Consider the following 27,976-nt stretch of genomic DNA (forward strand, 5'->3'; position numbering starts at 1 on the left):
TCGTCGCTCCATCACAGTATGGTAAGGGGCGTAACATTTCCATCTCACGCTTGAGGCATTCGGTCAATTACAACGCACTGGATAGCTGGCCAATCAGAGCACACCTCGCTTTTTCAGACCGATGAGCTTTGTAAAAATCGACGCTTTTCAAAAAGGTGGGGCATAGAGGAGAAACAATAAATGTACAGTATGTGGAAAATAGTGTTTTTTTACTTTAAACCGCATAAACATTTCATTACACCAAATACACAAAATAATGTTCTTTTTAGCAGCATCATATGACCCCTTTAAATCAATTCTTTTGGACTACCATTCTAAAGTTTAGAGTCTGTAAGATTTTTCAAAAAAGAAATGAATGCTTTTATTCAGCAAGCATGCATTTAATTGCTCAATTGATAGAGAAGACTTCTGGAAAAAATGTATCGTGGTTTCCACAAAAATATTAAGCAGCACAACTTTTTTCAACATTGATAAGAAATGCTTCCGGAGCACCAAATCAGCAAATTGAAATGATTTCTGAAGGATCATGTGACACTGAAGACTGGAGTATATGACCCCTTTAAATCAATTCTTTTGGACTACCATTCTAAAGTTTAGAGTCTGTAAGATTTTTCAAAAAAGAAATGAATGCTTTTATTCAGCAAGCATGCATTTAATTGCTCAATTGATAGAGAAGACTTCTGGAAAAAATGTATCGTGGTTTCCACAAAAATATTAAGCAGCACAACTTTTTTCAACATTGATAAGAAATGCTTCCGGAGCACCAAATCAGCAAATTGAAATGATTTCTGAAGGATCATGTGACACTGAAGACTGGAGTAAAGGCTGCTGAAAACTCAGCTTTGCATCACAGCAATAAATTACATTCAAATATATAAATTTAAAAAATAATAAGTTTTGTTTTTGCTGTACATTTTTTTTTTTTTTTTATCAAATAGGCTAATTGCAGCCTGGGCGAGCATAATAGACTTCTTTCAAAAACACTGAAAGAAAATCTCACAAACCCCAAACTTTTGACCAAACCAACCTGTCAAACAGTGAGAAACCATTCTGCTTCAAACACAACATCTTCACAGGTACATGAGCAGAAGCTGGTGTGAAACATGAGAAAGCATTCAAAATGCTACTAGTTGCTAAAGTGCTTTTTCTCTGTCTCCAGGCATTATAAGAAGAAATTTCCATGTGTTTTCTGGAAGCCTTTAGGATTAGATCCAAGCAGCCATTTGACTAAATGCTTCCTATTCAAGTTGAGCTAGGGAACGACATGATGTTAGCGATGCTACAGACGAGTCTCCATGAGATCACAGCTGAACCGTTTGTCATTGTGGTGCCTTCGTAAATGATGACCGTTGTGACATATTAATCTCACACAGGAAATCTCAAATCTTTTCATAGCAATATAGGCACTGGAAATCCCCAGCTGAGGCAGCCTAAACGGGGAGCCCCCTATTAAATAAGGTGGGTACTGATCATTTATTACATCCCCTTTTGAAAGACAAAAAGCGAGATGCAAACCTGACATGAACTCCAAAAAGAATAAAAGACACACTTGCCTTAAACTCTTAACTCACATATGACAAAAGTGAGGATCGTCTGACAACTTTAGCTCTTTCCAAATTGTCTGAAAACTCTGGCAGAGTTAAGTAAACAGTAAAGCTGGTTTGTTTCCATAACAGGAGTTAGTGAGTGGTTAGTCCAAGAGCTCTGGACTCCACCCATTTCACAGATGCCCAAACACGTGAACTCAGACACGACCTTTACTACTAATATATATATATATATATTTGAAAATCACCCTTTCATTTCAAATGTAAAAATGCCACAATGAAGTCAATAGATAAGGGTCTATAGGCTTTGAATAGGAGTTTAGTGAGTGGTGTGCCCTCGGTTGACACCAGTCTCTTTGTGAGAGATTTAGCAGCTCTTTAAACATCCCAGAGATTCTGGTAAAAAGCCAAAATTAGGGTCATTATGAGTATACAATTTCAGAAAATAACATTTGTGCAACTTTTAAAGTAGCAGTTTGAGTTTACATGAAACTGGAGAGTCGAGCTCTTTACGAAGCCGTTAAAAACTTGAGCGCTAACGGTCATTTCTGATGAAATTCAAACTCGAGCCTCGTCTTTCCAGACCTCTGAAATCACGAGAGCGAGGGGAATCACACTTTTAATGAGGCGACAAACTAGGAAACAATTTAGACAGAAATCAAGTCTTTCGCGGTGGTCTTTGTTCACGACCGCGACGCTGAAAAGTTGAGAGAATAACATGGGCGTTTCTCCTGGGCAGGTTACAGCGCAACTTCAGCTAACGCTAGCTAAACCTCATTTCGCTAGCCTCTCATCCCCCCCGAGCCCGTTAAAAGTCGAATTTAGAGCCCACATGGCACTTTGTAGAGGTGTGTGGATGAGAAACGCGCCTCCCACCTTTCATAACATTACTGTAAATGGTGGCTCTGAACTCTTCTTTGGCCCGCTGGTCGAAGTCCTGGCCGTGTATGATGCGCATCTGCTTGAGGAAAGTGGACTTGCCGCTTTCTCCGGCGCCGAGCAGAAGTATCTTCACTAACCGTTTCACATATGTTTTGTCTTTCATGAGACCTCGGTCTATTTCTTTAGATTTCCTCAGTTGTTCCGCCTCGCTGCTGTTGAGAAGACAGTTTGGAAAACAAACGGATAGAAAGGACCGGGACGGCAGGAAATCCGCCATCTTTGTGCAACTTCATCGATACAGTAGGGAGTGAAACTGCGCGCGCCGCAGTGCTAGAAGCGGGCGGGGCTCCGTTACCATAACAGTGGCGCGCGCGCAGTGCTCTGAAAGTCTGGGGTGGGTTCGAACTAAGAAATGCACGGGGCAAATGTTCAGCCACAGGACACGAGGTGTCGGCTACTTAAAGGTGCACTCACTATATTTTTAGTTCTAAATTAAAACGTTTGCACAAAGATTTTTAACCCTGCACAGTCAGAAAAATCTACTTTTTATGGAACAGTTTATCGGACCTTTAAACAAAATGTTTTAAAAAAAGTTTGCATGTGTTTAAAGTTTTTGTAGTGGTCGACCTATATTGTTTTTTTTTGACAGCCGATGTCGATATCTTAGAGAGCAGGGTGGCCGATATAAAGCCGAAATATATATATAATTTTATTTATTCTAATTAATATTTAAGAAATGTGAAATAATTTGAAAATTATAAATGTGTCAAATAAACATACTTTAAATGACAACTACTTGATTCTGTAATCCTATTACAGTATTTATCACAAATAAAGAAATAAAAAAATAAATAACAAATATTGATATTAAATATATATATATATAAATAAAAAGGAAGTAAACTCTGTAACCAACAGGGCTCTCAGTAATCTGGGAAGTTTGTGTGCATTGGGAAGAATTTTTTATTGGCCGAACACATCGGCCAAACAGAAAAACTTATCGGCCACTGCCGATATTTGAAAAACTTCAAATATCGGCCAATATATCAGCCTTGGCAATATATCGGATGACCACTGTTTTGTATCCTATTTGATAAGGCTTTATCACATAATATGATATACTGAGAATATGAAGCTCATATTTGAGGAATAAAAAACACATTTTAATTAAAGGTCCAAAGTGAGCAGAAATATACAGTTTGGTGCAGCTGTTGTAATGGCCAAAAATTAAGATGTATATTTTTAAGTTTTAATTAAGTTATATAACAGTATGTCTATAGCAGGCTACTTAGTAAAACATGCATATATAATTTGTCACTGTATATATATAATAATATAATAATATGTAAGTTATTTTTGTAAGTTGATATTTAAATGCTTAGTTTTATGATCAGAGCTCTGTATTTTGTAACATAATGCAATGCAGTACAAAGATGATTAAGACGTACAAATAAATGTTCCTCAAAAGTCTGATGTAGCCTAATATTTGATACATTTTAATTTTAAAAAGGCTTTGATCCAGTAAATGTTCATCTTGAAATATTAATACCAATATAAAAGTTATGTGTATGATACTTTATCAAAGTCATTATATTTTATAGCAAAAAGAACATGACCTGAAGGTGGAGCATTTTGAATTCTACTATAAGACCTTTTATTTGCTAAAAATAAAAGTATGAACTATCAATCAGAGGGCAGATTGCATGTAGACGATTGTGTGCAACAGGTTTTGAGCAACGTGTTGATCATTTTGGTCATTTACAGGCCTTAGAAATTCATGTATCAAACATGATTCGGTAGCATTTTTGAGAAATATCATAAAATGATTTACAATCACGAGATGATAACTAGATGTATCAGTCTTCTAAAGCTTTCCACGACATTCTAATTTATTGAGATGCACTTGTATTGCTACAGTTCCCCATGGGAAGCAGTGGCGACAGATAGTGTTGGTCTCTCTGTCTGTCGCCGCCTGTCGGTGTGTGAGAGCAGTGACGGCAGATAACAGAGCTGCGCTGTGATTGGTCCGCTGTCTCTTTCTCATGTTTGCTGCTCGCGGTCTTCCCCGGTGTTTGTGTGTGTGTGTGTGTGTGTGTGCGTGCAGCAGGGAATATATACAATTATATTCTCATTAAGGCTGGTCACAACAAGATTTGTTTTCTGCCCTTAAAATTATTTTTTTACGGACTACAAAATGACTATAAGATCGGACCGAGACCATGGACAACGTTATCGGCCACGGATGTCGTGCAGCAGGGAATATATACAATTATATTCTCATTAAGGCTGGTCACAACAAGATTTGTTTTCTGCCCTTAAAATTATTTTTTTTACGGACTACAAAATTACTATAAGATCGGACCGAGACCATGGACAACGTTATCGGCCACGGATGTCCTGCCTTAAAAAGGTAAGTCCATTCTTAAGGCAAAGTAATTACTATTGAACATTATTGAACAATTAACTCCCTATTAAGGATCGTATACACTTTATAAATAGCTATTTGTTTCTATGTTCATTCTGTTGTAAACAATCTATACGCTATGTCTAGTGTAGTGTTTCATAAATTCATAAATTGAAGTGACTTTCCAACATATTCTTTTTAAAGTTATATATATTAATTAGTATTCATTTTATTTTAAAAATCCTTAATGCTGTAATATGTGATTCTAACTATGTAATGATTTAATGGAAACTAAAATCAGTGTATCTCAGCCTTTCCATATAGAATATCCAAATCTTTAACTGTATTTTTATTTTATTTTATATTATTTTGTTCTTGTTTCTGGAGTTTCTGTTTATTCTTGGCTTCTTGGAGAGATCTTGGAGTCATTGAAAAGATTCGCTCTAAAAGAGCTTTCTGATTCAAAGCCAATTTGCCTGGCCTTATGCCACATCTGACAGCTTGCCTTAAGACTTTCATGTCTTACTCTAAGTTCAAAGGGCATGCATGTTGCCATAGTACACGAGTGTCAAACTCATTTTAGGTCTGAACTAATTGGTACCTGTTACAAATATTCAGTTTATTTGTTAAACCTTGGTGTAGCCATGCAGAGCCAATGTACATGCCTAGTGAAAAATCAGCTTTGCTGCTTTAATAACTAATACTGGAGTAATCCATATACATACAAAACTTTATATTAATCAAACAACAATATTAAGGGGGGGGGGGGACTTGAGATGTCATTTGGACAAATGTATTATCAAATGGGCATTCACTGAAAATAAAACTTGCCTAGTTGCCTTCATGATTGATAAAGAATAAAATATTGATAAAAAAAATTTAAGTAGGCACTATGAAATGTATTCTTCTTATTTTATAGAGTTTATATAGCTAAGCTACAGCATACAGAAACTTTACACAGATAATTAATGGCAAAAACTAGAACAATTTATTAGGGTAATTATTCAAATACAGTATATGACGGCTGTGAAAAAGAAAACCAATGTTTTAATTTAATTGTTTAATGTATTGTCACTTTTTTCTCAGGCCATTCTGTGGCCATCTCTTTGATACCCCTGACATGGTACAACAACATAATATATATATATATATATACAGTGGGGAAAATATTTATTTGATCCCCTGCTGATTTGAAGGGTCTGTAATTTTTATGGTAGTTTTATTTTAACGGATAGAGACAGAATACCAACCAAAAAATCCAGAAAAAACACATTATATAAAGGTTAGAAATTGATTTGCATTTCAGTGAGTGAAATAAGTATTTGATCCCCAAGCAAAACATGACTTAGTACTTGCAGAAACCCTTGTTGGCAAGCACAGAGGTAAGACGTTTTTTGTAGCTGGTCACCAGGTTTGCACACATCTCAGGTGGGATTTTGATCCACTCCTCTTTACAGATTCTGAATGAATGAATGATGCATTTATATAGCGCTTTATTGTACACCCAAAGTGCTTTACAATCATGTGGGGGGGGGGGGGGGCTCTCCCAGACAACAGGGTGAGCACCCCCTGCTGGCCTCACTAACACCTCTTCCAACAGCAACATAGTTTTCCCAGGAGGTCTCCCATCCAGGTACTGACCAGGCTCAACTCTGCTTAGCTTCAGTGGGCTACCAGTCTTGGGCTGCAGGGTGATATGGCTGTGGCACTAAATTATAAGGTTTCTTGGCTGTCGTTTGGCAGATTTTACAGTTCATGGCCCCGTCCGTTTGCCCCTCAATGCGATGAAGTTGTCCTGCAGAAAAACATCCCCAAAGCATAATGTTTCCACCTCTGTGCTTGACTGTAGGGATGGTGTTCTTGGGGTCATAGTCAGTATTCCTCTCCCTCCAAACACAGCGATAAGGTTTCTTGGCTGTCGTTTGGCAGATTTTACAGTTCATGGCCCCGTCCGTTTGTCCCTCAATGCGATGAAGTTGTCCTGCAGAAAAACATCCCCAAAGCATAATGTTTCCACCTCTGTGCTTGACTGTAGGGATGGTGTTCTTGGGGTCATAGTCAGTATTTCTCTCCCTCCAAACACAGCCAGTTGAGTTAATCCCAAAGAGCTCAATTTTGGTCTCATCTAACCACAGCACTTTCTCCCAAGCCTTCTCTGAATCATTTAGATGTTCACTGGCAAACTTTAAACGGGCCTGTACATGTGCATTCTTGAGCAGGGGGACCTTGCAGGCGCTGCAGGATTTCAGTCCATTGCAGCGTAGTGTGTTACCAATGGTTTGCTTGGTGACTGTGGTCCCAACTGCCTTAAGATCATTAACAAGCTCCTCCCGTGTAGTTCGGGGCTGATCCCTCACCTTCCTTATGATCATCCTTACCCCATGAGGCAAGATCTTGCACAGAGCTCCAGACCGAGGCCGATTGATGGTTGTTTTGTATTTCTTCCATTTGCGAATAATCGCACCAACAGTTGTCTCTGTTCCAGAGCATTAAATTTTATCCTTTAGCACTTGATTTTATATATTACCTTTTTAATATTTTATATCTTAAACTAATTTCCTGAATTTCTCAGGTGGAGGCCACAGTGGTTCAGATGCAGGACCCATCCACTGGAGTGAAGGGAGCAAATCAGAAGCTCAACGTTACAACCATTCCCCATTCCATCACTGGTGAGTTCGTAATTTAGTGAGGATCTTACAGAATCCTAACACTGTTCACAGATCACCATGTATTGTATATTGTACGTTCCCTTTTGGTCTATATACAGACAGAAGCGTTGTGCTGCCAGATCATAATCTGACGACGCTGGCTATATACAGCAGCCTTCAATTGGATGAGATCTTTACTACTTTAGGTTCCAAAGTTGCACTTTAATCTCTGCAAGGGTTGTCGACAAATCTAGTGAGCCAGGAACTTTAACTTAGTCTTACATTTAACTGTTCTTGTAGTAATGGGCTTGAGATTTGTAAAGCACACGTGTTCAAAATGCTTGAAAACTGATATAACAATTTTCTACAGTATTTCACTACAATTTAATATTTGTACATACACTGAGACCCTTAATCATTATTTTAATCATTACATTTTTTATTCATTTTTATTTATTTTGTTATTTTTTTTGTTATTTTATTTTATTTTTAAACTACATATCATGGTAATTTTCAATTGCTCAGCACACATTTTTCTTTATTTGCTGTTTTTGCAGTTGTCATGACATTGTCTGTGTGTCTGACAGGTCAGGATATTGTTGCATGGATCACCAAAAATATGAACATGGACAATGATGGTAATTGTGAAAAAATATCGTTTTGAATAAACAATGGTCTGGAAAAAATATCCTTTAAATATGTTTGAATATATTACCCAGCACAATAATGTCCTTGAATGCCTTTTGACAGAGGCTCAAGCATTTGGCACAATGTTAGTGGCATTCGGGTACATCTACCCTCTGCAGGACCACAAAAAGCTTGTCCTCGGACCAGATGGCAGTTTGTACCGCTTTCAGGTAAACGTGTCAGGAGACCTTGTATCTTTAAAAATGTTTTAATAGAGGTGCACAGTAAACAGGTGACTTTTCCCTTCTGTCTAGGCCCCCTATTTCTGGCCTGTGCAGAAATGGAAGACTGAGGACACTGATTATGGTTTGTAATCTTTTGAATATTAACAAAATCTGAGAAGTTGCTTGCCAGAGGCCTTGCATTTACCCATGTTTTTTTGTCACCATCCCCTAATAAAGGTGTTTTCTCTGTCACTAAAGCAATCTATCTGGCAAAGAGAAACATTCGAAAAAAGGGAGTGCTTGATGCTTATGAGCAGGTATTCATTTGAATACTCATTTAGTTATTATTTAGAATCATTTGACTTATTTAGAATGAGCTTGACTGTAAGAAAGTGGCAGGATTTAAGCAGATGAAATGATGGAGATGTCTAGCATATGACACTAGAGAGAAGTCACTAGATTGTTTTACCAGAAGATCGCGTTATGGCATTTTGATAAAAAATTACAGGCTCAAATTGAATTAAAAATCGTTCACAATATGATAAATAAGATGCATTTAGATAATAGATAGTATGAATTTCAATCTCATGCCGACTTTAATATCATTATACTGTAACACTGATGTTAACAGGAGGAATACAACAAACTTCACAAATGGATGAACCACAAATGGGATTTTATTGTGATGCAAGCTAAAGAGCAGTACCGGTGAGTTTCTCTACTCTCCTGCTTTCTTTACAAACATACATGGTTACTATTTCGGTCTTTTCAGTCTCTGTCAGCTATATTTGTGTAATGCGGTTTGTCCTTTTTCTTCCTTTTCTGTAATTCTTCATCTTCAGTACTTATTGTTATTGGTACTTACTTTATGGAATTGTGTTCTGTCTTTCAAGTGCCGGGAAGGCGCGCCAGAAGGCAGACAGGGTTGTGTTTGACTGTCAGGAAAGAGCCTACTGGATTGTCCACAGGCCTCCAGTAAGTGGTTGGCAGAAGCTGCTAGTGTACGGTTGCTTTGAAGACACTATAAGGAGGATGCATTTTCTTTTCTCTAATCTGTCTCCAGCCACAAACTCACAGCGCTATGGATTACGGCCTGGATCGTCACATTGACCCTAATGCGGAGCCGGTAACTGGTAAGTTTACATGTGACCCCTTAATATCTATTAAGCTAAAGTCACCACACTCACTCTTCTGGAGTATCACTCAAAATTGATGTCACGTGCTGATTCTATTTTAAAGCATCAGTGTTAACAATCACTAAAGCTATTATGGCGTTAAAGGGATAGTTCACCCAAAAATGAAGATTATGTCATCATTTATGTTGTTCCAAATCTGTGTGGCATTATTTCTTCTGTGGAACACAAAATAAGTTATTTTAAGCAAAGATAGGAACCAAACACCATTGACAATCCACTGAAACCTATTTCAAATCATCTACTTTTGTGTTTCACAGAAGAAAAAGGGGACCTTGCAGGCGCTGCAGGATTTCAGTCCATTGCAGCGTAGTGTGTTACCAATGGTTTGCTTGGTGACTGTGGTCCCAACTGCCTTAAGATCATTAACAAGCTCCTCCCGTGTAGTTCGGGGCTGATCCCTCACCTTCCTTATGATCATCCTTACCCCATGAGGCAAGATCTTGCACAGAGCTCCAGACCGAGGCCGATTGATGGTTGTTTTGTATTTCTTCCATTTGCGAATAATCGCACCAACAGTTGTCTCTGTTCCAGAGCATTAAATTTTATCCTTTAGCACTTGATTTTATATATTACCTTTTTAATATTTTATATCTTAAACTAATTTCCTGAATTTCTCAGGTGGAGGCCACAGTGGTTCAGATGCAGGACCCATCCACTGGAGTGAAGGGAGCAAATCAGAAGCTCAACGTTACAACCATTCCCCATTCCATCACTGGTGAGTTCGTAATTTAGTGAGGATCTTACAGAATCCTAACACTGTTCACAGATCACCATGTATTGTATATTGTACGTTCCCTTTTGGTCTATATACAGACAGAAGCGTTGTGCTGCCAGATCATAATCTGACGACGCTGGCTATATACAGCAGCCTTCAATTGGATGAGATCTTTACTACTTTAGGTTCCAAAGTTGCACTTTAATCTCTGCAAGGGTTGTCGACAAATCTAGTGAGCCAGGAACTTTAACTTAGTCTTACATTTAACTGTTCTTGTAGTAATGGGCTTGAGATTTGTAAAGCACACGTGTTCAAAATGCTTGAAAACTGATATAACAATTTTCTACAGTATTTCACTACAATTTAATATTTGTACATACACTGAGACCCTTAATCATTATTTTAATCATTACATTTTTTATTCATTTTTATTTATTTTGTTATTTTTTTTGTTATTTTATTTTATTTTTAAACTACATATCATGGTAATTTTCAATTGCTCAGCACACATTTTTCTTTATTTGCTGTTTTTGCAGTTGTCATGACATTGTCTGTGTGTCTGACAGGTCAGGATATTGTTGCATGGATCACCAAAAATATGAACATGGACAATGATGGTAATTGTGAAAAAATATCGTTTTGAATAAACAATGGTCTGGAAAAAATATCCTTTAAATATGTTTGAATATATTACCCAGCACAATAATGTCCTTGAATGCCTTTTGACAGAGGCTCAAGCATTTGGCACAATGTTAGTGGCATTCGGGTACATCTACCCTCTGCAGGACCACAAAAAGCTTGTCCTCGGACCAGATGGCAGTTTGTACCGCTTTCAGGTAAACGTGTCAGGAGACCTTGTATCTTTAAAAATGTTTTAATAGAGGTGCACAGTAAACAGGTGACTTTTCCCTTCTGTCTAGGCCCCCTATTTCTGGCCTGTGCAGAAATGGAAGACTGAGGACACTGATTATGGTTTGTAATCTTTTGAATATTAACAAAATCTGAGAAGTTGCTTGCCAGAGGCCTTGCATTTACCCATGTTTTTTTGTCACCATCCCCTAATAAAGGTGTTTTCTCTGTCACTAAAGCAATCTATCTGGCAAAGAGAAACATTCGAAAAAAGGGAGTGCTTGATGCTTATGTTCAGTGCTTGGCCCCTAATTACTGTATTTACTGTATTTTTGATCAAATATATGCAGCATTGGTGGTGAGCAATTAAAGCATATTTTTTAAAAAATCTTATCGACCTCAGACGTTTGAACAGTAGTGGATCTGTTGTGATTTGTCATAATAATACGATGTAACCTGATATTCTGTGTATATAACTTGGACTGCTTTGACTTTTTTAGACTGTGACTCTATTGGTGTGACTGTCTCTTTTTTTCTCTCTTTCCTTTCCACACAGATTTTTACTTCTAATATGTCTTCAGTTATCAAGATGATTCCTACACACACACACACACACACACACATGGGAGAGAGCACAAACTATCAGTTCCAGCCTTGAATATCATTCAAACACTTTATAAGCAAGTGTGTATATATAGTGTGCCACAGTACTTCCCTGCTTCTGTACCCTGAGCATTATTTCAGACCATTGGCAATTAAAATGAGTGTCCCTATGTTATATTAAGAGCTTTATGTTGTTCCTTGTGCTAGTTTGTGTGTGGTAGTATATGTAGATATCACACTCAGATGTCCCCTGTATTTGGCAGGATAGCATGTTACAAGTGGGTCTTGTGGTGTTGTTTCAGAAGCATTTTGCTTGTAATGTAACAGGATGCTGTTTCTCCCTTTTTCAGAAAAAAACCTATGATTACTACAGAAGAATTGTAAGTGACATTGCTTCTTTACAAAAATATAGAGAACTGGTTGTTGTTTTTTCATTTATTGGTATTGATTAGTTGGTTCTAATTGTATATTTTAGAACATCTACACACAACAGGCCATCATGAGGTCAAGGGTCAAGTCTTCAGTATCTCTTGGAGCGTTCGAGTTTCACAATTTGAGTTGAATTACTGAAATAAATGAACTTTTCCATGACATTCTAATTTATTGAGATGCACCTGTATATATATATATATATATATACAGTATATATAAATATTTCTATTCAATTTATTTTGATTGCAAAATATTGCTTTTAGTTCTAATAATTTTAGTACTTCAACTTATTTTCAGCTTTATGTCAATTAATGAAATTACTTTTAATAGTTTTAGCTAACTATAACAACACTGATTGGTGATTGACTTATTTACTTTCATTATATTTGATTATAAGTCATATGGTTGTGAAACAAAATGAGGGTTTTAGACAATTTTCTTCACTGCAGGTGAGAATCTAGCTTTCTGGGAAGCCGCTGAGGAGTTGAAATGGGGCACAGCAGCTTCTATGTCAGAGAAAGCAGAACAAATTTTCAAGTGAGATGCACGTTATTTGTGCACATAATAGTTTTACCTGTATTTTGCATGTCAGGCCTCCATTTCTCAGAATCTCATTTTTATTTATTTTATTTTATTTTTTGTATAACCTTTTTGGCCCCAGGAGCACCACGATGGATCAACATTGATGGCAGGACAATGGGTCTAACAGTAAAGGGACTGGAACCTCCTCACCGATACGTACTGGACGCTGCCCAGACCCACATCTTCATGCTGATGAAAAAGGTATGATCGTATCTCCGCCTCTGTTGTTGTGTCTGATCACCTGCAATCTGTATGCTTAGTAATTTGAACTCTGCCCTGTGTGTGTGTGTGTTTTGTTTTTGTTAATAAGGATGCACACCAGACATTTCTAATTTTTTAACTCAATATTTCTGTCATGACAACTCTCGGAGGGTTTGGCATGGTAATGTACATGACAATGTGAATGTGTTTGGTCTTGGTGGAATAGACCTGCTGCTGCTGCAGAGCAAGAACCAGGACTTGCTACTGCCAATACATCCACAACATGCTGCTGTGAGCATGTAAGAAATATTGCTGCTGCAAATATAACATATAGCATACATGAATCACCTCATAGCAGATCTATACAGGTGAGTTGGGGAAGGTGGAGGGTTTTTGAAGCAAGCTGCAACTGCTACGGCTATCACTGGAGGGTGGAGGGTTTTTGAAGCAAGCTGCAACTGCTACGGCTATCACTAGTCATATATTTGAATGTTGAGCAGCGAGCTCATTGGCTACAGATACAGGAGAGAACCAATCAGCTGTGCCATGTGATGATGTCGTTAGGTCTGATTGAGTTAGACCTATCGGACTGCGCCATCTAGAGTTTCATGTCAGAACTCTGTATTTCTTATTTAGGATACCTTCTATCGCTACCTGAAGTCACCAGTTTACAAGGAAATACAGAAAATAGCCATTTCACCTGCACCACACGATTTCTCGTAAGTCTATTTGTTTGTATACGCATGTTGACCAATAATTCATCCTTTCTTGTACAATGTAAAAACTGTAATTGTAAAAATTGTAATTGTAATTCAAATTGTAAATAAAACAAAGATTGGAGTATGTATATTAGAGTATGTCTTACAAGAACATACTATTTTAATTTATCTACTTCTAACATTTCTTGTTTAATGCAGTGTTACTAGCCATAATTGCTTTTGAAATTTACTAGCAGTTTTTGAATGAAAATTGTTTATTCACCAAAGCTTTGTCAGTGTACTTGTACATTTTGATAATATTGCTACCGAGTGTCTTTATTGCAATTTCTACACAAGTAATTTCTGAAATATAAAACGCGTGTCACCAAACCAACTGTATTTTGCTATAAAAAGGCTTGTTCTCCCCCCTCAGTGAGGCCCAGCTGCAGCAAAACATGAGGAACCGCAGGCCGAGCATCAACCCCATCATCACCTGGCAGAAGGAGCAGGAAGAGAAAGCAAAAGCAGCAGCCGCAGCTGGACCCGTAGACATTAAGAAACTGATGGCCAGCAAACTAGAACGCAAATAGAAAGTTGGAGACAGAAATACATGCTGGAAATGCTTTACCTAACAATCTGACTAATAAAAAGAGACCTGTACAAGACGTTTGGGTGCTCTACATGTACAGATCCAATACAAGGTCTCATATCATAGAGCTAAACTTAGAGACTCTAAGTTTAATTCTTCCATGAAATTTGCTGTACACATAATTGATACCAAATATATATAAATAACAATTCAACTATGTACAAATGACTCCCGAACAGCTAGTTCCTATAATTTGTATTGCTACATCCAAAGGATGTATTTTTGTAGTTTGCTAAATACTGTTTTTTCAGATCACACTTGTTTCCATACAGTGATTCTGTTCATCCAATACAAAGATCGAGTTTCTTTCAATCTCTGTTTACCTGTATAGCAGTTTCCCCATTATAGTGTCAAGATGTTTCGTATGCGTGCTATAGTCATGGTGAATACTTGTATATCTTCTGTAAAACAATAAAGACAGCATGGTTCAGTGCTGTATGTTTGTAATACTGCCTACAGTGTTGAAGAAGCTTCTTTGATCAGAAAATCAGTTTAAATTACTAATCTACACTCAAAAAGTCATTGTATTCAAATGTCTAATCTTTACTTAAATAGTAAATAGTAAAAAATAGCCCCTTTAATTATTTCATTATTTCGTATATTACTTCAGCTTCATTCATCGCACCAAAAGATAAACTGCAGTGCTTTACAGCTATAGGACAGGAAGAGCTAAATAAACTTATCACTGCATCTAAACCAACAACATGCCTGTTAGATCCTGTACCCACTAAATTACTGAAAGAGTTGTTACCTGTAGCAGAAGAACCGCTTCTCAATATTATTAACTCGTCGTCCCTGGCTTAGATCCTACCTGTCCGATCGCTACCATTTTGTTAATTTAAATGGGGAGTCATCTCAATTATCACCAGTAAAATATGGAGTGCCACAAGGATCTGTCCTAGGTCCTCTGCTATTTTCGATATACATGTTGCCCCTTGGTAATATTATTAGAAAATACGGGATTAGTTTCCACTGTTATGCTGATGATACTCAACTATATATCTCAACAAGACCAGATGAAACTTCTAAATTATCTAAGCTAACAGAGTGTGTTAAAAATTTAAAAGATTGGATGACCAAAAAAAAAGACAGCGATATTACTTATTGGACCAAAAGACAGTACACAGAATCTCTTGGAAACATTGCCAAGTTACGAAACATGTTACCTGTTACCTGTTTCTGATGCAGAAAAGCTAGTTCATGCATTCATGACCTCTAAACTGGACTATTGTAATGCACTGCTAGCTGGTTGTCCTGCATCTTCAATAAACAAGCTACAGGTAGCCCAAAATGCAGTGGCTAGAATCCTTACCAGTTCAAGAAAATATGATCATATTCTCAGATACAAAAAAATTAAATGGAGTATACACAATCAAACTCTTAATTAGTATAACTAAGGAGGATAGCATGATAAAATATACATTTACACCAAAATGTAATTTCCAAAGAAAAATACAGAGCTAAATTGTGTTTCTGATTCACTCAATTACAATTTTAATTAGAATAAAATAATTAAAATGCCACAAAATAATAGCTAATGTGCTTGATAAATACAAAGGTGTACTTTTCATTAAATTTTATTAATATGCTTTGCATTGCAATTTCTCTATATCATGTGATTTTGTGAGAATAGGCAATACAGTACACAGTTGTAACATTTCAAAATGTATTTTAAATATTATTTTACATAGTGTTGTGTGCGGTTAAAAAAATAGCAAATTTTTAATAAAAGTTTATTTGGCCATGCCAGAAAGCCAGCCTAATTTAAAGAGAGAAGGGGCTGTGGATTCCTCTTCTTGATTGGCTAACTGCCTGAAGAGATTTCCTGGGCGGAAACTGTCCTGTGGAGCAGAAGCAGAGGAGGGAGCCACCTAAAATAGAGAATTTTTTTTTTAAATTGCCTTAAAAACTGATTTGCATTTCATAATGTTGAGACGCAGAACTTAAAATAGTTTCTCCACACAGCAAGAGTCAAAAAGTGTCACCACAAGCAAACGGATTAGCAGTTTTAAGGGCCAGTTGAGAAATCTGTAAGTACATGATGCTTGTTTGCTTATAATACAGAAGTATTAAGCTCAAGATGAACTGTTGTGATCGATGATGCTAAAACTGCTCAACAGCCTTGATCCTCATGTTGCTCAATATTCATAATGTATTAGTTGCATTTGAGTGCTGCTATGCCATGTGTTGCATTCGCAAAGCATATCAGCTGATGCGACCAAAGTGATTAAAGTGCAGAAAATCCAAAACTATGCACTGCAAAAAATGAAACAGCACCACACAATATCACATCACCTATCGCCTTGAGATCCAGTAGCTCTTCTGCTAGGCCACGTAAAACTGGGAGCATTGGTAGAAAGTGACTCATTTGCAAAACCGTGAGAACATACTCCTTTATTAACAACTCTTTTTGTTAATAAATATTATAATGGTTTTAATGGTTTACTATTACAGTGGCTCAATTGTTTACTTTTTTTTTAACATGCCAGCAGAGGTATCCGAGTACTGTACACACCAAATGCTTAAGCAACCTACCAGTGGTCTAGTGATATCTGCTCCAAGTGTGGCTAAATTAGTCTTCCGAGAGTTTGTCATACTCAGTGGCAGCAAACCAAACCTTGAGGAGGAAAAAAAAAATATTAATTTATAAATAAAATTAAACATACAACATAAACATAATATAATGAACTAAAATATAAATGAATGATAAATTCACTACATTTAGTGAAAATAATGTAGTAATTAATATAATAAATTAAAAAGTGAAAATTTAACATTTAAGAAATATAAATTTTAAAAGATATATTTGTATAATTTTATTTCACATTTTAAATTTCACATTTTAAAATTTGAAATTGAACAAAATTAGTATCAGTAAAATGTGCTATTAAGAGTTTATGATGTCTCTAAAAATATATATTTTTATTGTCTTGTACAACAATGAAACACACAGCATGACAGCAATAAACCAGCTATAAATACATAACAATGAGTCAAACAGTGTGAAGGGCTAGAGCTTTATACTGACCGGATCTGGCTGCTTGCCAAAGGAAGGATGTTGTAATTTTAAAAGATATATTTGTATAATTTTATTTCACATTTTAAATTTCACATTTTAAAATTTGAAATTGAACAAAATTAGTATCAGTAAAATGTGCTATTAAGAGTTTATGATGTCTCTAAAAAAATATATTTTTATTGTCTTGTACAACAATGAAACACACAGCATGACAGCAATAAACCAGCTATAAATACATAACAATGAGTCAAACAGTGTGAAGGGCTAGAGCTTTATACTGACCGGATCTGGCTGCTTGCCAAAGGAAGGATGTTGTATGGTTCCTGAGAGTTGAGATTGTTGGTCCTAGAGGTAAACTGCTTCTCCGTGCCAGTCAACAATCCTAAAAGCACCTAGAAACAACAAGAGGTAGCATAGTTTTGTTAAAGAGTGTAAAACACTGTTAAAGGCGGCAATCATCATGCCAACCTAAATCACATGAGAAAAGGTCAATTGAATGAGCCAATTAAACAGCAGGATGCTTAAAACAGGGTTAGTACGAGACAAATTGTCTGTGCTTACAGAGGTCCTTTGTGAGAGTCGGTTCAGGTTACTGTTCAGATGTGGAGTGAAAACATCCAGGTCAAACGGATCAATGTGACTTTCCAGGGAGTCGCAGACCTGCTGGATCCTTTAACAAACAGCAGGAATTTAAGAAAAAGTGTAAGAGGTCTGCTGCTTAGGAAAGAGCTATTCTTGGTGTAATCGGTTGTGCTTTGTTTTGAGGTTGGAAGGTCAAGTCACGCTACGATTGTGTTTTCCTCACCAATCATTGCTTTTACTTCCAACTGAGGACTTGTGCCCATCCCTAGCTTATGAACAGGTTACCTTGGGTCTTGCTGAGAACGGGAACTCCTGCCCTCTTCAAGGCGGGACCCTAGAGTGGCACTGAGATAGCGAAGGTCAAACAGCAGCTGCAAAGCTCTGTTCTGGGTCATGGGAAGGGCTGCATCCTAGAGAGACAGGAGACAAACGAAATTTGGTTTTATAGATTTATTCCATTATTATAGTGGCTAGGCAGGAATGGATAAACATTTTTTTTGATGGTCTCACCTTGCTCTGTGTTTTCTGAGTAAGTTTTTCATACTCACTCACCAGCTGGTCTAGACAACCCCGCAAGAGGTCCAGGAGAGTGACCTTTGGTAACGCGTGACCTCCGACCCTATTGACCTCAAGGCACAGATGGAAGAGTAACGACTGAACATACCATGATGGCTGTAGAGAGAGAAAGAAATGAAAGGGTTATTTTATCATTTGTATAGCAACATCCTTTCAGTTCAATAAAACACTTTGCAAGGGGTTTCAAAACAGGTGGCCACAAGCGGGTGCTAGGGAGGCCACAAAACAAAATTAGATTTTACATATTAAAGGGATAGTTCACCCAAAAATATAGAGGAAATTGTTGAATAAAGTCATTATTTTGTTTTCTTTGCACACAAAAAAAAATCTGTTTTATAACATTACAATTGAACCTCTGATGTCACATGGACTATTTTAATAATGTCATAACTACCTTTCTGGGTCTTGAACGTGTCAGTTACATTGCTGTCTATGGGAGGGTTAGAAAGCTCTCGGATTTAATCATAATTTGTGTTCTGAAGATGAACGAAGGTCTTACGGGTTTGGAAGGACATGAGGGTGAGTAATTAACTCTTTCCCCGCCATTGATGAGTTATCTCGTCTTTTACAAGAAAACCCTTCCTCGCCAAAGACGAGTTTTTACGGCTTTTCGTGTTTTCACTGTTATACACTCGGGGGCGCTATTACGCATCTTCTGAACGAGTACAAAACCTCCCGAACAAAAACACACGTGTACAGGATGGAGAAATTATGTAAACAGATGCATACGAAAAATAATGCGGTCATCAGCAATAGACAGCATATAAATGAAAACTGCATAATGTTACAGAGTAACATGTTGATCCAGGAAGTGGTATATGTCTGTGCAAGCTTTGGATGAATTGATGGAATCAATTTACTGGATAATCGTACTGAATATTATCCAGATGTAGTTTTTGATAAAAATTTGATTTTCTCACCTTTTTGCTCAAAATAATGCATTTTTTATGAAACCTACCTACAGTATATTCAAGTGTTGATAAAAAAGAATGCTTTAAGCTAGAATAAAACAGTTTTTTTGTTTAAAAGTAGAGGCTCTGATATTTATTTTGGTGTATATTCAAATATTCATACAGCAAAATATACTGGAGGCCATAAAATTTTAGTGAAAATCATCAAAATCGCTGGCAGTGGCTGGCAACTTTTTTTTTTAAATGCTGGCGGGGAAAGAGTTAATGTGACTGAATTTCTATTTAACATGATAACAATTCAATAGAAATATTGTAAGTTACTAATTATAATGCTTATATTTCCTCAGTTATTCAAAAAGCAGCTACAGAAAATGAGCAAAGACCATTTACATTACCAAAGAACATCATCACAAGCTCAGTCTAGTGCGAGTTTATGCACTTTAAAATACACTCCCGTTAAAATCAGTGAAGCTATCTACACTGTATGGTGAATAAATCTCTTATACTTACATCACGCGTACATCTGCACTTTGTTGTTTATGATGAAAGAATTTGCGAGTCAGAATTCAGTCAGCGCGCGCTGAACAACGAAACTCCGCGGTTTCAGCGATGACTCATCTGAACGTTGATGAGTTATCTCGTCTTTTACAAGAAACCCCTTCCCCGCCAAAGACGAGTTTTTACGGCTTTTCGTGTTTTCACTGTTATACACTCGGGGGCACTATTACACATCTTCTGAACGAGTACAAAACCTCCCGAACAAAAACACACGTGTACAGGATGGAGAAACTAGCGGTCTCTTATGTAAACAGATGCATACGAAAAATAATGCGGTCATCAGCAATAGACAGCATATAAATGAAAACTGCATAATGTTACAGAGTAACATGTTGATCCAGGAAGTGGTATATGTCTGTGCAAGCTTTGGATGAATTGATGGAATCAATTTACTGGATAATCGTACTGAATATTATCCAGATGTAGTTTTTGATAAAAATTTGATTTTCTCACCTTTTTGCTCAAAATAATGCATTTTTTATGAAACCTACCTACAGTATATTCAAGTGTTGATAAAAAAGAATGCTAAAATTTTAGTGAAAACAGTTTTTTTGTTTAAAAGTAGAGGCTCTGATATTTATTTTGGTGTATATTCAAATATTCATACAGCAAAATATACTGGAGGCCATAAAATTTTAGTGAAAATCATCAAAATCGCTGGCAGTGGCTGGCAACTTTTTTTTTTAAATGCTGGCGGGGAAAGAGTTAATGACAGAAATTTCATTTTTGTGTGAACTATCCCTTTAAAATATAAAACAGCTATTTTAAATTGTAGTCATACTGCACAATATTACTGTTTTTATTGTATTTTTGATTAAATAAATACAGCCTTGGTGAGCATAAGAGACACCTTTCAACAACATTTTAAAAATCTTATGGACTCCAAACTTCTGAAAGGTGCTGCTGAAGCACATTTGTTTATCTTCTGTAAATGGATCATTATAAATGAAAATTCATAACTGACTTTATTTTTTTAAGGAAGGTGGTCCCTTAAAAGTGTATAATCATATTTCAAATTTTTTTAAAGTTTAGAAACACAATACGCAATAAGGTATAAGAAATTAAGTGACTGACATTAGGTCTCATTAACGTATTTAATAATATTTGATATATAATATATTCACTTTAATAATAATAATAAAAGGATTAATGTAGCTGTTACCTGCACAGGGAGGCGTATTTTGGACATTATATTGTTTCCTGACTCTGTCTCTTCCTGTATTTCAAGCTCTTCCCAATTTGTCGCGGTACTCAGGATGGATCCAGCAGTTCCAGTGTGAAGAGTCATAGCAAAGCTGCCCACAAGTGCCTGAAATGTATTTTTATTTATTTACATTTTATTGCAGAATATAAGCTTTAAAAAGCTACCCTAATATATCTTCTCTGCATAAAAACATCCACACTGGTGATTTCCTGTTCTCAGAAAGCATCAACACCTCCAGCTCTTCCACAAACAGTGTGCTCATCACCTTACCCTGGTGAGTGCTGAGCTCCAGAGACCATAGGCTTCCATGCTGCAGGACAGAAGTTCCTCTTTCAGACAGCTCCACTTAGACTGAGCTGGGCTGACATCCGCTGCATTGGCTGTGTTGCCTTTGCCTAACTTCTTGCCCTGTCTTGGAGTGCCTCTGCTCTCGGGATCCAAGCCCCTCTGCTTCCCCAGAATGCACTGTTTCAGACTGGGACACAATTCCCCCATTGACTGGCATAGTCTGGCCATAAAGAGCACCGAATTGAACTGGCTGGGGCTGTTGGTCTTAGCCTGGGCGTTAGTGAGCTCGGCACGCACGCTGGAAAGGATGTCCCTGACACATGCCAAGCAGTGCTCTCTAAGAGTGTCCTCCACCGCTCCAGCATCCATAAAGCGGTTAATAGGGGACTTAGTGGTGACTGGGACATTCTCTGAAAGCTCCTTGCCATTTCTTTCAGAGGGCAAGTAGTGCTGCAGATCATCTAATTTGGCTTTGAGCTTGGAGTCCAGCGAGGAGCAGAAGGTCTGAACGCAGGGGGTGAGGGCCTGGGTCTTCATGGACAGGCCGCTCTTCTGCTGCGGGCTGCGCTGGGCTACACTCACCCAGGCTGTGTCGCTGAGTAGGTCACCTTGAGACTCGGACCACAGGAAAGCTGCAACGTCACTCTCGTACTGCGCCCCGCGGCTGAAGCTCCCAGCTGTGGCTTGACCCTGCAGATCCCGCAGAGCTGAAGACAAGAGCTGTCTGGAGCTGCTGGAGATCCCTTCTGTGCCCTCCTGAGTGATCGCCTAGAGAGAGGTCAAGGGTAAACAAGTATTTTCATTCAATTAGCTAAAAAATGCACAAAATGATCATCTATAACACATTTTTGAATGATCAAAATAATATTCTAATAATCAGTGTTCCTTTTTTTGTTTAATATATATATATTTATTGCTTTATTAACAAGCAGTACCACCCTGACATGGTGAATTATGTATATAGTAAGATACTATACCCTAATTACAGGTGGTCAAAAGAGACGTGTTTAAACCACATATTACATCCAGGTGTGAAAGGCCTGAATACATGTGATGGGATCACAAGTGTATGTTAATAGAAGTTGTAAACAGCGCTAACACACTTATCAGACTAGTTAAACCAGTTAAATTAATTACGAGCACCTGAAGTCGCTGCAGGAAGAGCTGCTGCAAAAGGTCATCCCACAAGGTCAGAGGTCGCTCGAGGAGGGACTGACACACAGTACTCCAGTGCTGACTGATGGACTCGCTGCTGAGCAGTTCCCACAATGCATCCCGAATCGCAGCCAGACCCTTCAGACTCTTCACATAGACCAGAAGGCTGCTGACTCCGCTGCGGATATCCTCCTTACAGCTATTAAAAGACAAATGAGCGTTTAAAACAAATACTGAGAAATGTTACTTAACATCTGTAGGAGGGACATACGTATCTATCCACTGCTGCAGCGTGTCTCTGAGCTGATCCCTCTGTATAGGCTGCGCTAGTGTCCGAAGAGCAGGCTGGAAGTTCATCACTGAAGGGGGAAGGTATTTAAACCAGCTTCCTGTGCTCATCTCCTTGTCCAGAACTTTCTTCTCTTTCCCTGGATTTCACAGAAAATTGCTGTTTTTTTTAGGCAAGTTAGTTCAAACTTGATTCTTAATACTGTGTTGTTACCTGAATGATCCACAGCTGTGTTTTTTTGTTTAGTGCTAGTTGTTCATGAGTCCCTTGTTTGTCCTGAACAGTTAAACTGCTGTTCTTCACAAAAATCCTTCAGGTCCCACAAATTCTTTGGTTTTCCAGCATTTTTGATTATTTGCATCCTTTCCAACAATGACTGTATGATTTTGAGATGCATCTTTTCCCACTGAGGACAACTGAGGGACTCGTGAACAGCAGCCGGAACAGCAGGCAGTTTAACTGTTCAGGACAAACAAGGGACTCATGAACAACTAGCACTAAACAAAAAACAGCTGTGGATCATTCAGGTAACAACACAGTATTAAGAATCAAGTGTACGTAAGCCTTTGAACGGGGTCATTTTTATAAATGCTGAAAAATCACTGAAGCCGTCTACACTGCAAAATGAATCCATTACATCATGTCTGTATTCAGATGTTTATGATGAGAGAATTTGTGAGAGTGCAGAGTTCAGTCAGTGAGCAGCACGAGCACTGAACAAAACCGTCGTTTTGAGCAGTGACTAATCTAAAGACCTCTGATTGGACATTGCATTTATTGCACTGGCCAGAAACATGTGTGTATCTTGAATTTGGGGGCATTTTTGTTCCTTTTGGTGGCTTTTTTGCCCCAAGCTTTAATGTCCAACCCTAGTGGCGCCTTACACCAATGTCTGAGCATCACAACGTGAATGAGAAATGGATAACTCACCAGATGTGTTGGAGGTCACATTCTCCAAGGTAGTGAAAAGCAGACCACATCCCAAACCGGTATCGGACACTTGGCCCTCCGGAGGCACATAAAACACAGCATATGCCTGGTACAGAGTGGTGACCAGCAGCTCCACCAAAGAACAAACCTGTGCTTTCACACCAGCACCTAACAGAGGGACAGCATCACATCTGAGTGAATGAAGAACGACCACTTGCAAATGTAACGATTTATTCTAATAAACTAAGAACAAATAAGTGCAAAGCTTGAAGTATTCATAAGCTAAAAGGTTCTAAATATTAGTAAGGCTATTCACCATGCTGAGGCTGATTGAGTAGTTGCTGAATGGATGCTTTCCTAGCAAGCAGGAAATCAGCAAGCACCTGGCGAGGGGAGCTGTCTTCCAGCAGCATGGTGGAGACCAGCGCTTCAGCGATCGCTTGATCAGACACAGCCCTGCCGCGCAGCACAGACTTACTCTCCAATAAGATGGTTGACCTACAGACAAAGACAACTAGCTTTTAGTAAGAGAAAGTACAGCCGATAATGACAATTCTGTCATCATTTACTCACCATCATGTCAATCTAAACCTGTAAGACTGTGATTAATCTTTGAAAAACAAATTAAGATATTTTTAATGAAACCCGACAGGTTTTTGTCCCTCCATTAAAGGTCCAGGTAATCAAAACATAAAAGATCCAAAAGGGTTAAGGCACTGTAAAAACAAATTTTATAAATATATTAAAACTGTATTAATCTTATTAAAATGATCAATGAATCTTCATGTGTGTTTTGAAGACTAAACAAAGTCTTATGGGTTTGGAACAACATCAGGATGAGTAAATGATGACAGACTTGTCATTTTCGGTTTTCTTTGTTGGGTGTAATTCCATAATGTACCTGAAATGACCAGCAGCTGCTACCTGGCGCACCAGGATGGGGAAGCGAGAGAGGACGGGGCTGTACTGGTGCCCTCCTCGCTCCAAGTGTAGCTGGCTATGAAGGTGACAGCAGAGCAGGTAGAGCTGTGTGGCCTGCAGGTACTGCGAGGACTCCATCGCGCTCCACACACGCTCAGGGATTTCCAGAAGGAGCTTTATCTGTGATGCCATTGTGTAGAATCTCTCCTGCGACTGTTTCTGACCCTGCCAGGAACAAAACACGTTCCCAACACATGAATATCAATCTCATGGCTATCTAACAATTTTGGGATTTATTGTATAATGATAGAAACTGGTTACCAATAAAGACTGGAGGCACCGATTACAATATATACACAAAACCTGATGAGGCTTTTAAGAAATTAATATATAATGTATTATATAATATAAAATCTACACATATGTAAATAAAAATATATTTATCAAATACATAAATTGAAGTACTGCACAACACATTTGAGACGGACGGACAGATAGATAGATAGATAGATAGATAGACAGACAGATTGATAGACAGACTGATAGACTGATAGATAGACAGACTGATAGACAGATAGACAGACTGATAGACAGACAGATTGATAGACAGATACAGACTGATAGACTGATAGACAGACAGATTGATAGACAGATAGACAGACTGATAGACTGATAGACAGACAGACTGATAGACTGATAGACAGACAGATTGATAGACAGATACAGACTGATAGACAGAAAGATTGATAGACAGATAGATAGATGACAGATAGACAGATAGACAGACAGATGACAGATAGACAGATAGATTGATAGACAGATAGATAGATGACAGATAGACAGATAGATAGACAGATTGATAGACTGATAGACAGACAGATTGATAGACTGATAGACAGACAGATTGATAGACTGATAGACAGACAGATTGATAGACTGATAGACAGACAGACTGATAGACTGATAGACAGACAGACTGATAGACTGATAGACAGACAGACTGATAGACTGATAGACAGACAGACTGATAGACTGATAGACAGACAGACTGATAGACTGATAGACAGACAGACTGATAGACTGATAGACAGACAGACTGATAGACTGATAGACAGACAGACTGATAGACTGATAGACAGACAGACTGATAGACTGATAGACAGACAGACATAGATAGATAGATAGATAGACAGACAGATTGATAGACAGATAGACAGACTGATAGACAGATAGACAGACAGATTGATAGACAGATACAGACTGATAGACAGACAGATTGATAGACAGATAGATAGATGACAGATAGACAGACTGATAGTCAGATTGATAGACAGATACAGACAGATTGATAGACAGATAGATAGATGACAGATAGCCAGACTGATAGACAGATTGATAGACAGATACAGACTGATAGACAGACAGATTGATAGACAGATAGATAGATGACAGATAGACAGACTGATAGACAGATTGATAGACAGATACAGACAGATTGATAGACAGATAGATAGATGACAGATAGACAGACTGATAGACTGATAGACAGACAGACTGATAGACAGATAGACAGACAGATAGATATACATAGACGGACAGACAGACAGATAGATACGACTGACGGACGGACGGACGGACGGACGGACGGACGGACAGACAGACAGACAGACAGACAGACAGACAGACAGACAGACAGACGGACGGACGGACGGACGGACGGACGGACTGTCTGTCTGTCTGTCTATCTATCTATCTTGGAAGGTTTACCTTCCAACAAGACAATGACCCTAAGCACACAGCTAAAATAACGAAGGAGTGGCTTCACAACAACTCTGTGACTGTTCTTGAATGGCCCAGCCAGAGCCCTGACTTAAACCCAATTGAGCATCTCTGGAGAGACCTAAAAATGGCTGTCCACCAACGTTTACCAACCATTACGGACGGACAGACAGACAGACAGATAATTTGTCAACACTGTAAAACTTTATTTCTGACAGTGGTGCCAATTCAGTATATGGAGCTGCAGTTTTATCCTGTAGTCTTGATTCATTCTTTCAATGAAGTGAATGCTATATTTGCCAATGTTTAAAACATGATCTACTGACATATTTGTATCTGACGGTGTGGACCCATATTGAGTGACGAGAAAATGAAAGAAACAAGTTGCACTCATGCAGGCGAGAATATCTGGCCACATAGTGTGAATAGCAGTCAGAATAAAAACATACATACATAAACTTTTTAAAACATGATCTACTGACATATTTGTATCTGACGGTGTGGACCCATATTGAGTGACGAGAAAATTAAAGAAACAAGTTGCACTCATGCAGGCGAGAATATCTGGCCACATAGTGTGAATAGTGTGCAGTCAGAATAAAAACATACATAAACTTTATTATTCTCATGTTTGCGGGCTGTTTTGTCCCAGTACTCCAGAACGAGAGCAGCACAAGAGCTTTACCTCAGCTTTGCCGCTGGACTGAGGGGCGTGTTTCGCCTGTTTCACCAACGTTTACCAACCATTACGGACGGACAGACAGACAGACAGATAATTTGTCAACACTGTAAAACTTTATTTCTGACAGTGGTGCCAATTCAGTATATGGAGCTGCAGTTTTATCCTGTAGTCTTGATTCATTCTTTCAATGAAGTGAATGCTATATTTGCCAATGTTTAAAACATGATCTACTGACATATTTGTATCTGACGGTGTGGACCCATATTGAGTGACGAGAAAATGAAAGAAACAAGTTGCACTCATGCAGGCGAGAATATCTGGCCACACTGAATAGTGTGCAGTCAGAATAAAAACATACATAAACTTTATTATTCTCATGTTTGCGGGCTGTTTTGTCCCAGTACTCCAGAACGAGAGCAGCACAAGAGCTTTACCTCAGCTTTGCCGCTGGACTGAGGGGCGTGTTTCGCCTGTTTCAGTTTGTGGCAGTACCGGTACATGTCCTGGATGGACTGAACGACACTCTCCGAGCACTGTCTCATCTCACCGATCGTGTCAGCAGCGTCGATCAAATCCCGGTAACGTTCACCGACCATCTGTCGAAGTTCCTCCTTCTTCTGCTCGATCTCTCCGCGCACTTTCCTCTCGATAGCACGGATCTCCTCCGTACCGTACCGCTCAAATAAAACGGTGGGGTCTTTAATCTCTGAGACCCGGAGAGACTGAGCCGGTGTCGTAGCCATCTCTTTAAAACTGAGCAGATAACTGCAGAACTAAAACCCGGAAGCACGAACAGCTCTCCTTCCACGTAAACAACGGGTCAGA

General features: G+C 38.2%; 3 protein-coding genes across 4 annotated transcripts in view; 1 reads left to right on the plus strand and 2 right to left on the minus strand.

Annotated features, from left to right (window-relative positions):
- LOC107601276 (guanine nucleotide-binding protein subunit alpha-13) overlaps positions 1 to 2,759 on the minus strand; it is a 38,537-nt gene extending 35,778 nt beyond the window's left edge. Inside the window, exon 1 of the mRNA XM_016293406.1 lies at positions 2,424 to 2,759. Coding sequence (XP_016148892.1) covers positions 2,424 to 2,706 — 283 coding nt within the window. The 5' untranslated portion in view covers positions 2,707 to 2,759. The remainder of the gene's footprint in view (positions 1 to 2,423) is intronic.
- Positions 2,760 to 4,648: 1,889 nt separating this feature from the next.
- On the plus strand, positions 4,649 to 14,774 carry LOC107601222 (regulator of G-protein signaling 9-like). Its single transcript, XM_016293314.1, has 15 exons — positions 4,649 to 4,676; positions 4,715 to 4,839; positions 7,406 to 7,502; positions 8,069 to 8,119; positions 8,232 to 8,338; positions 8,423 to 8,474; positions 8,591 to 8,649; positions 8,964 to 9,040; positions 9,226 to 9,307; positions 9,396 to 9,458; positions 12,046 to 12,075; positions 12,171 to 12,252; positions 12,720 to 12,910; positions 13,547 to 13,629; positions 14,042 to 14,774. The coding sequence occupies exons 1-15, from the start codon at positions 4,649 to 4,651 to the stop codon at positions 14,196 to 14,198; spliced, it is 1,284 nt and encodes a 427-aa protein (XP_016148800.1). The 3' UTR covers positions 14,199 to 14,774.
- Positions 14,775 to 15,838: 1,064 nt separating this feature from the next.
- LOC107601277 (conserved oligomeric Golgi complex subunit 1-like) lies at positions 15,839 to 27,958 on the minus strand. Of its 2 annotated transcripts, none has more exons than XM_016293407.1 (14): positions 27,586 to 27,958; positions 24,671 to 24,915; positions 24,086 to 24,267; positions 23,770 to 23,937; positions 22,822 to 22,978; positions 22,539 to 22,749; positions 21,378 to 22,163; positions 21,066 to 21,212; positions 18,369 to 18,530; positions 18,144 to 18,268; positions 17,838 to 17,946; positions 17,559 to 17,668; positions 16,793 to 16,874; positions 15,839 to 16,128 (listed from the first exon to the last, which is right to left on the minus strand). In XM_016293407.1, exons 1-14 carry the CDS (start codon positions 27,892 to 27,894, stop codon positions 15,991 to 15,993), a joined length of 2,931 nt encoding a protein of 976 aa, XP_016148893.1. In that variant the 5' UTR covers positions 27,895 to 27,958; the 3' UTR covers positions 15,839 to 15,990. The 2 variants fall into 2 exon arrangements, with proteins under 2 accessions (XP_016148893.1, XP_016148894.1); XM_016293408.1 differs by having other exon boundaries at positions 27,699 to 27,776.
- Between the last annotated feature and the right edge of the window lie 18 nt (positions 27,959 to 27,976).

Source organism: Sinocyclocheilus grahami, unplaced genomic scaffold (assembly GCF_001515645.1).
Source record: "Sinocyclocheilus grahami isolate Dianchi unplaced genomic scaffold, SAMN03320097.WGS_v1.1 scaffold302.1, whole genome shotgun sequence".
In the NCBI taxonomy this organism is placed as follows: domain Eukaryota; kingdom Metazoa; phylum Chordata; class Actinopteri; order Cypriniformes; family Cyprinidae; genus Sinocyclocheilus; species Sinocyclocheilus grahami.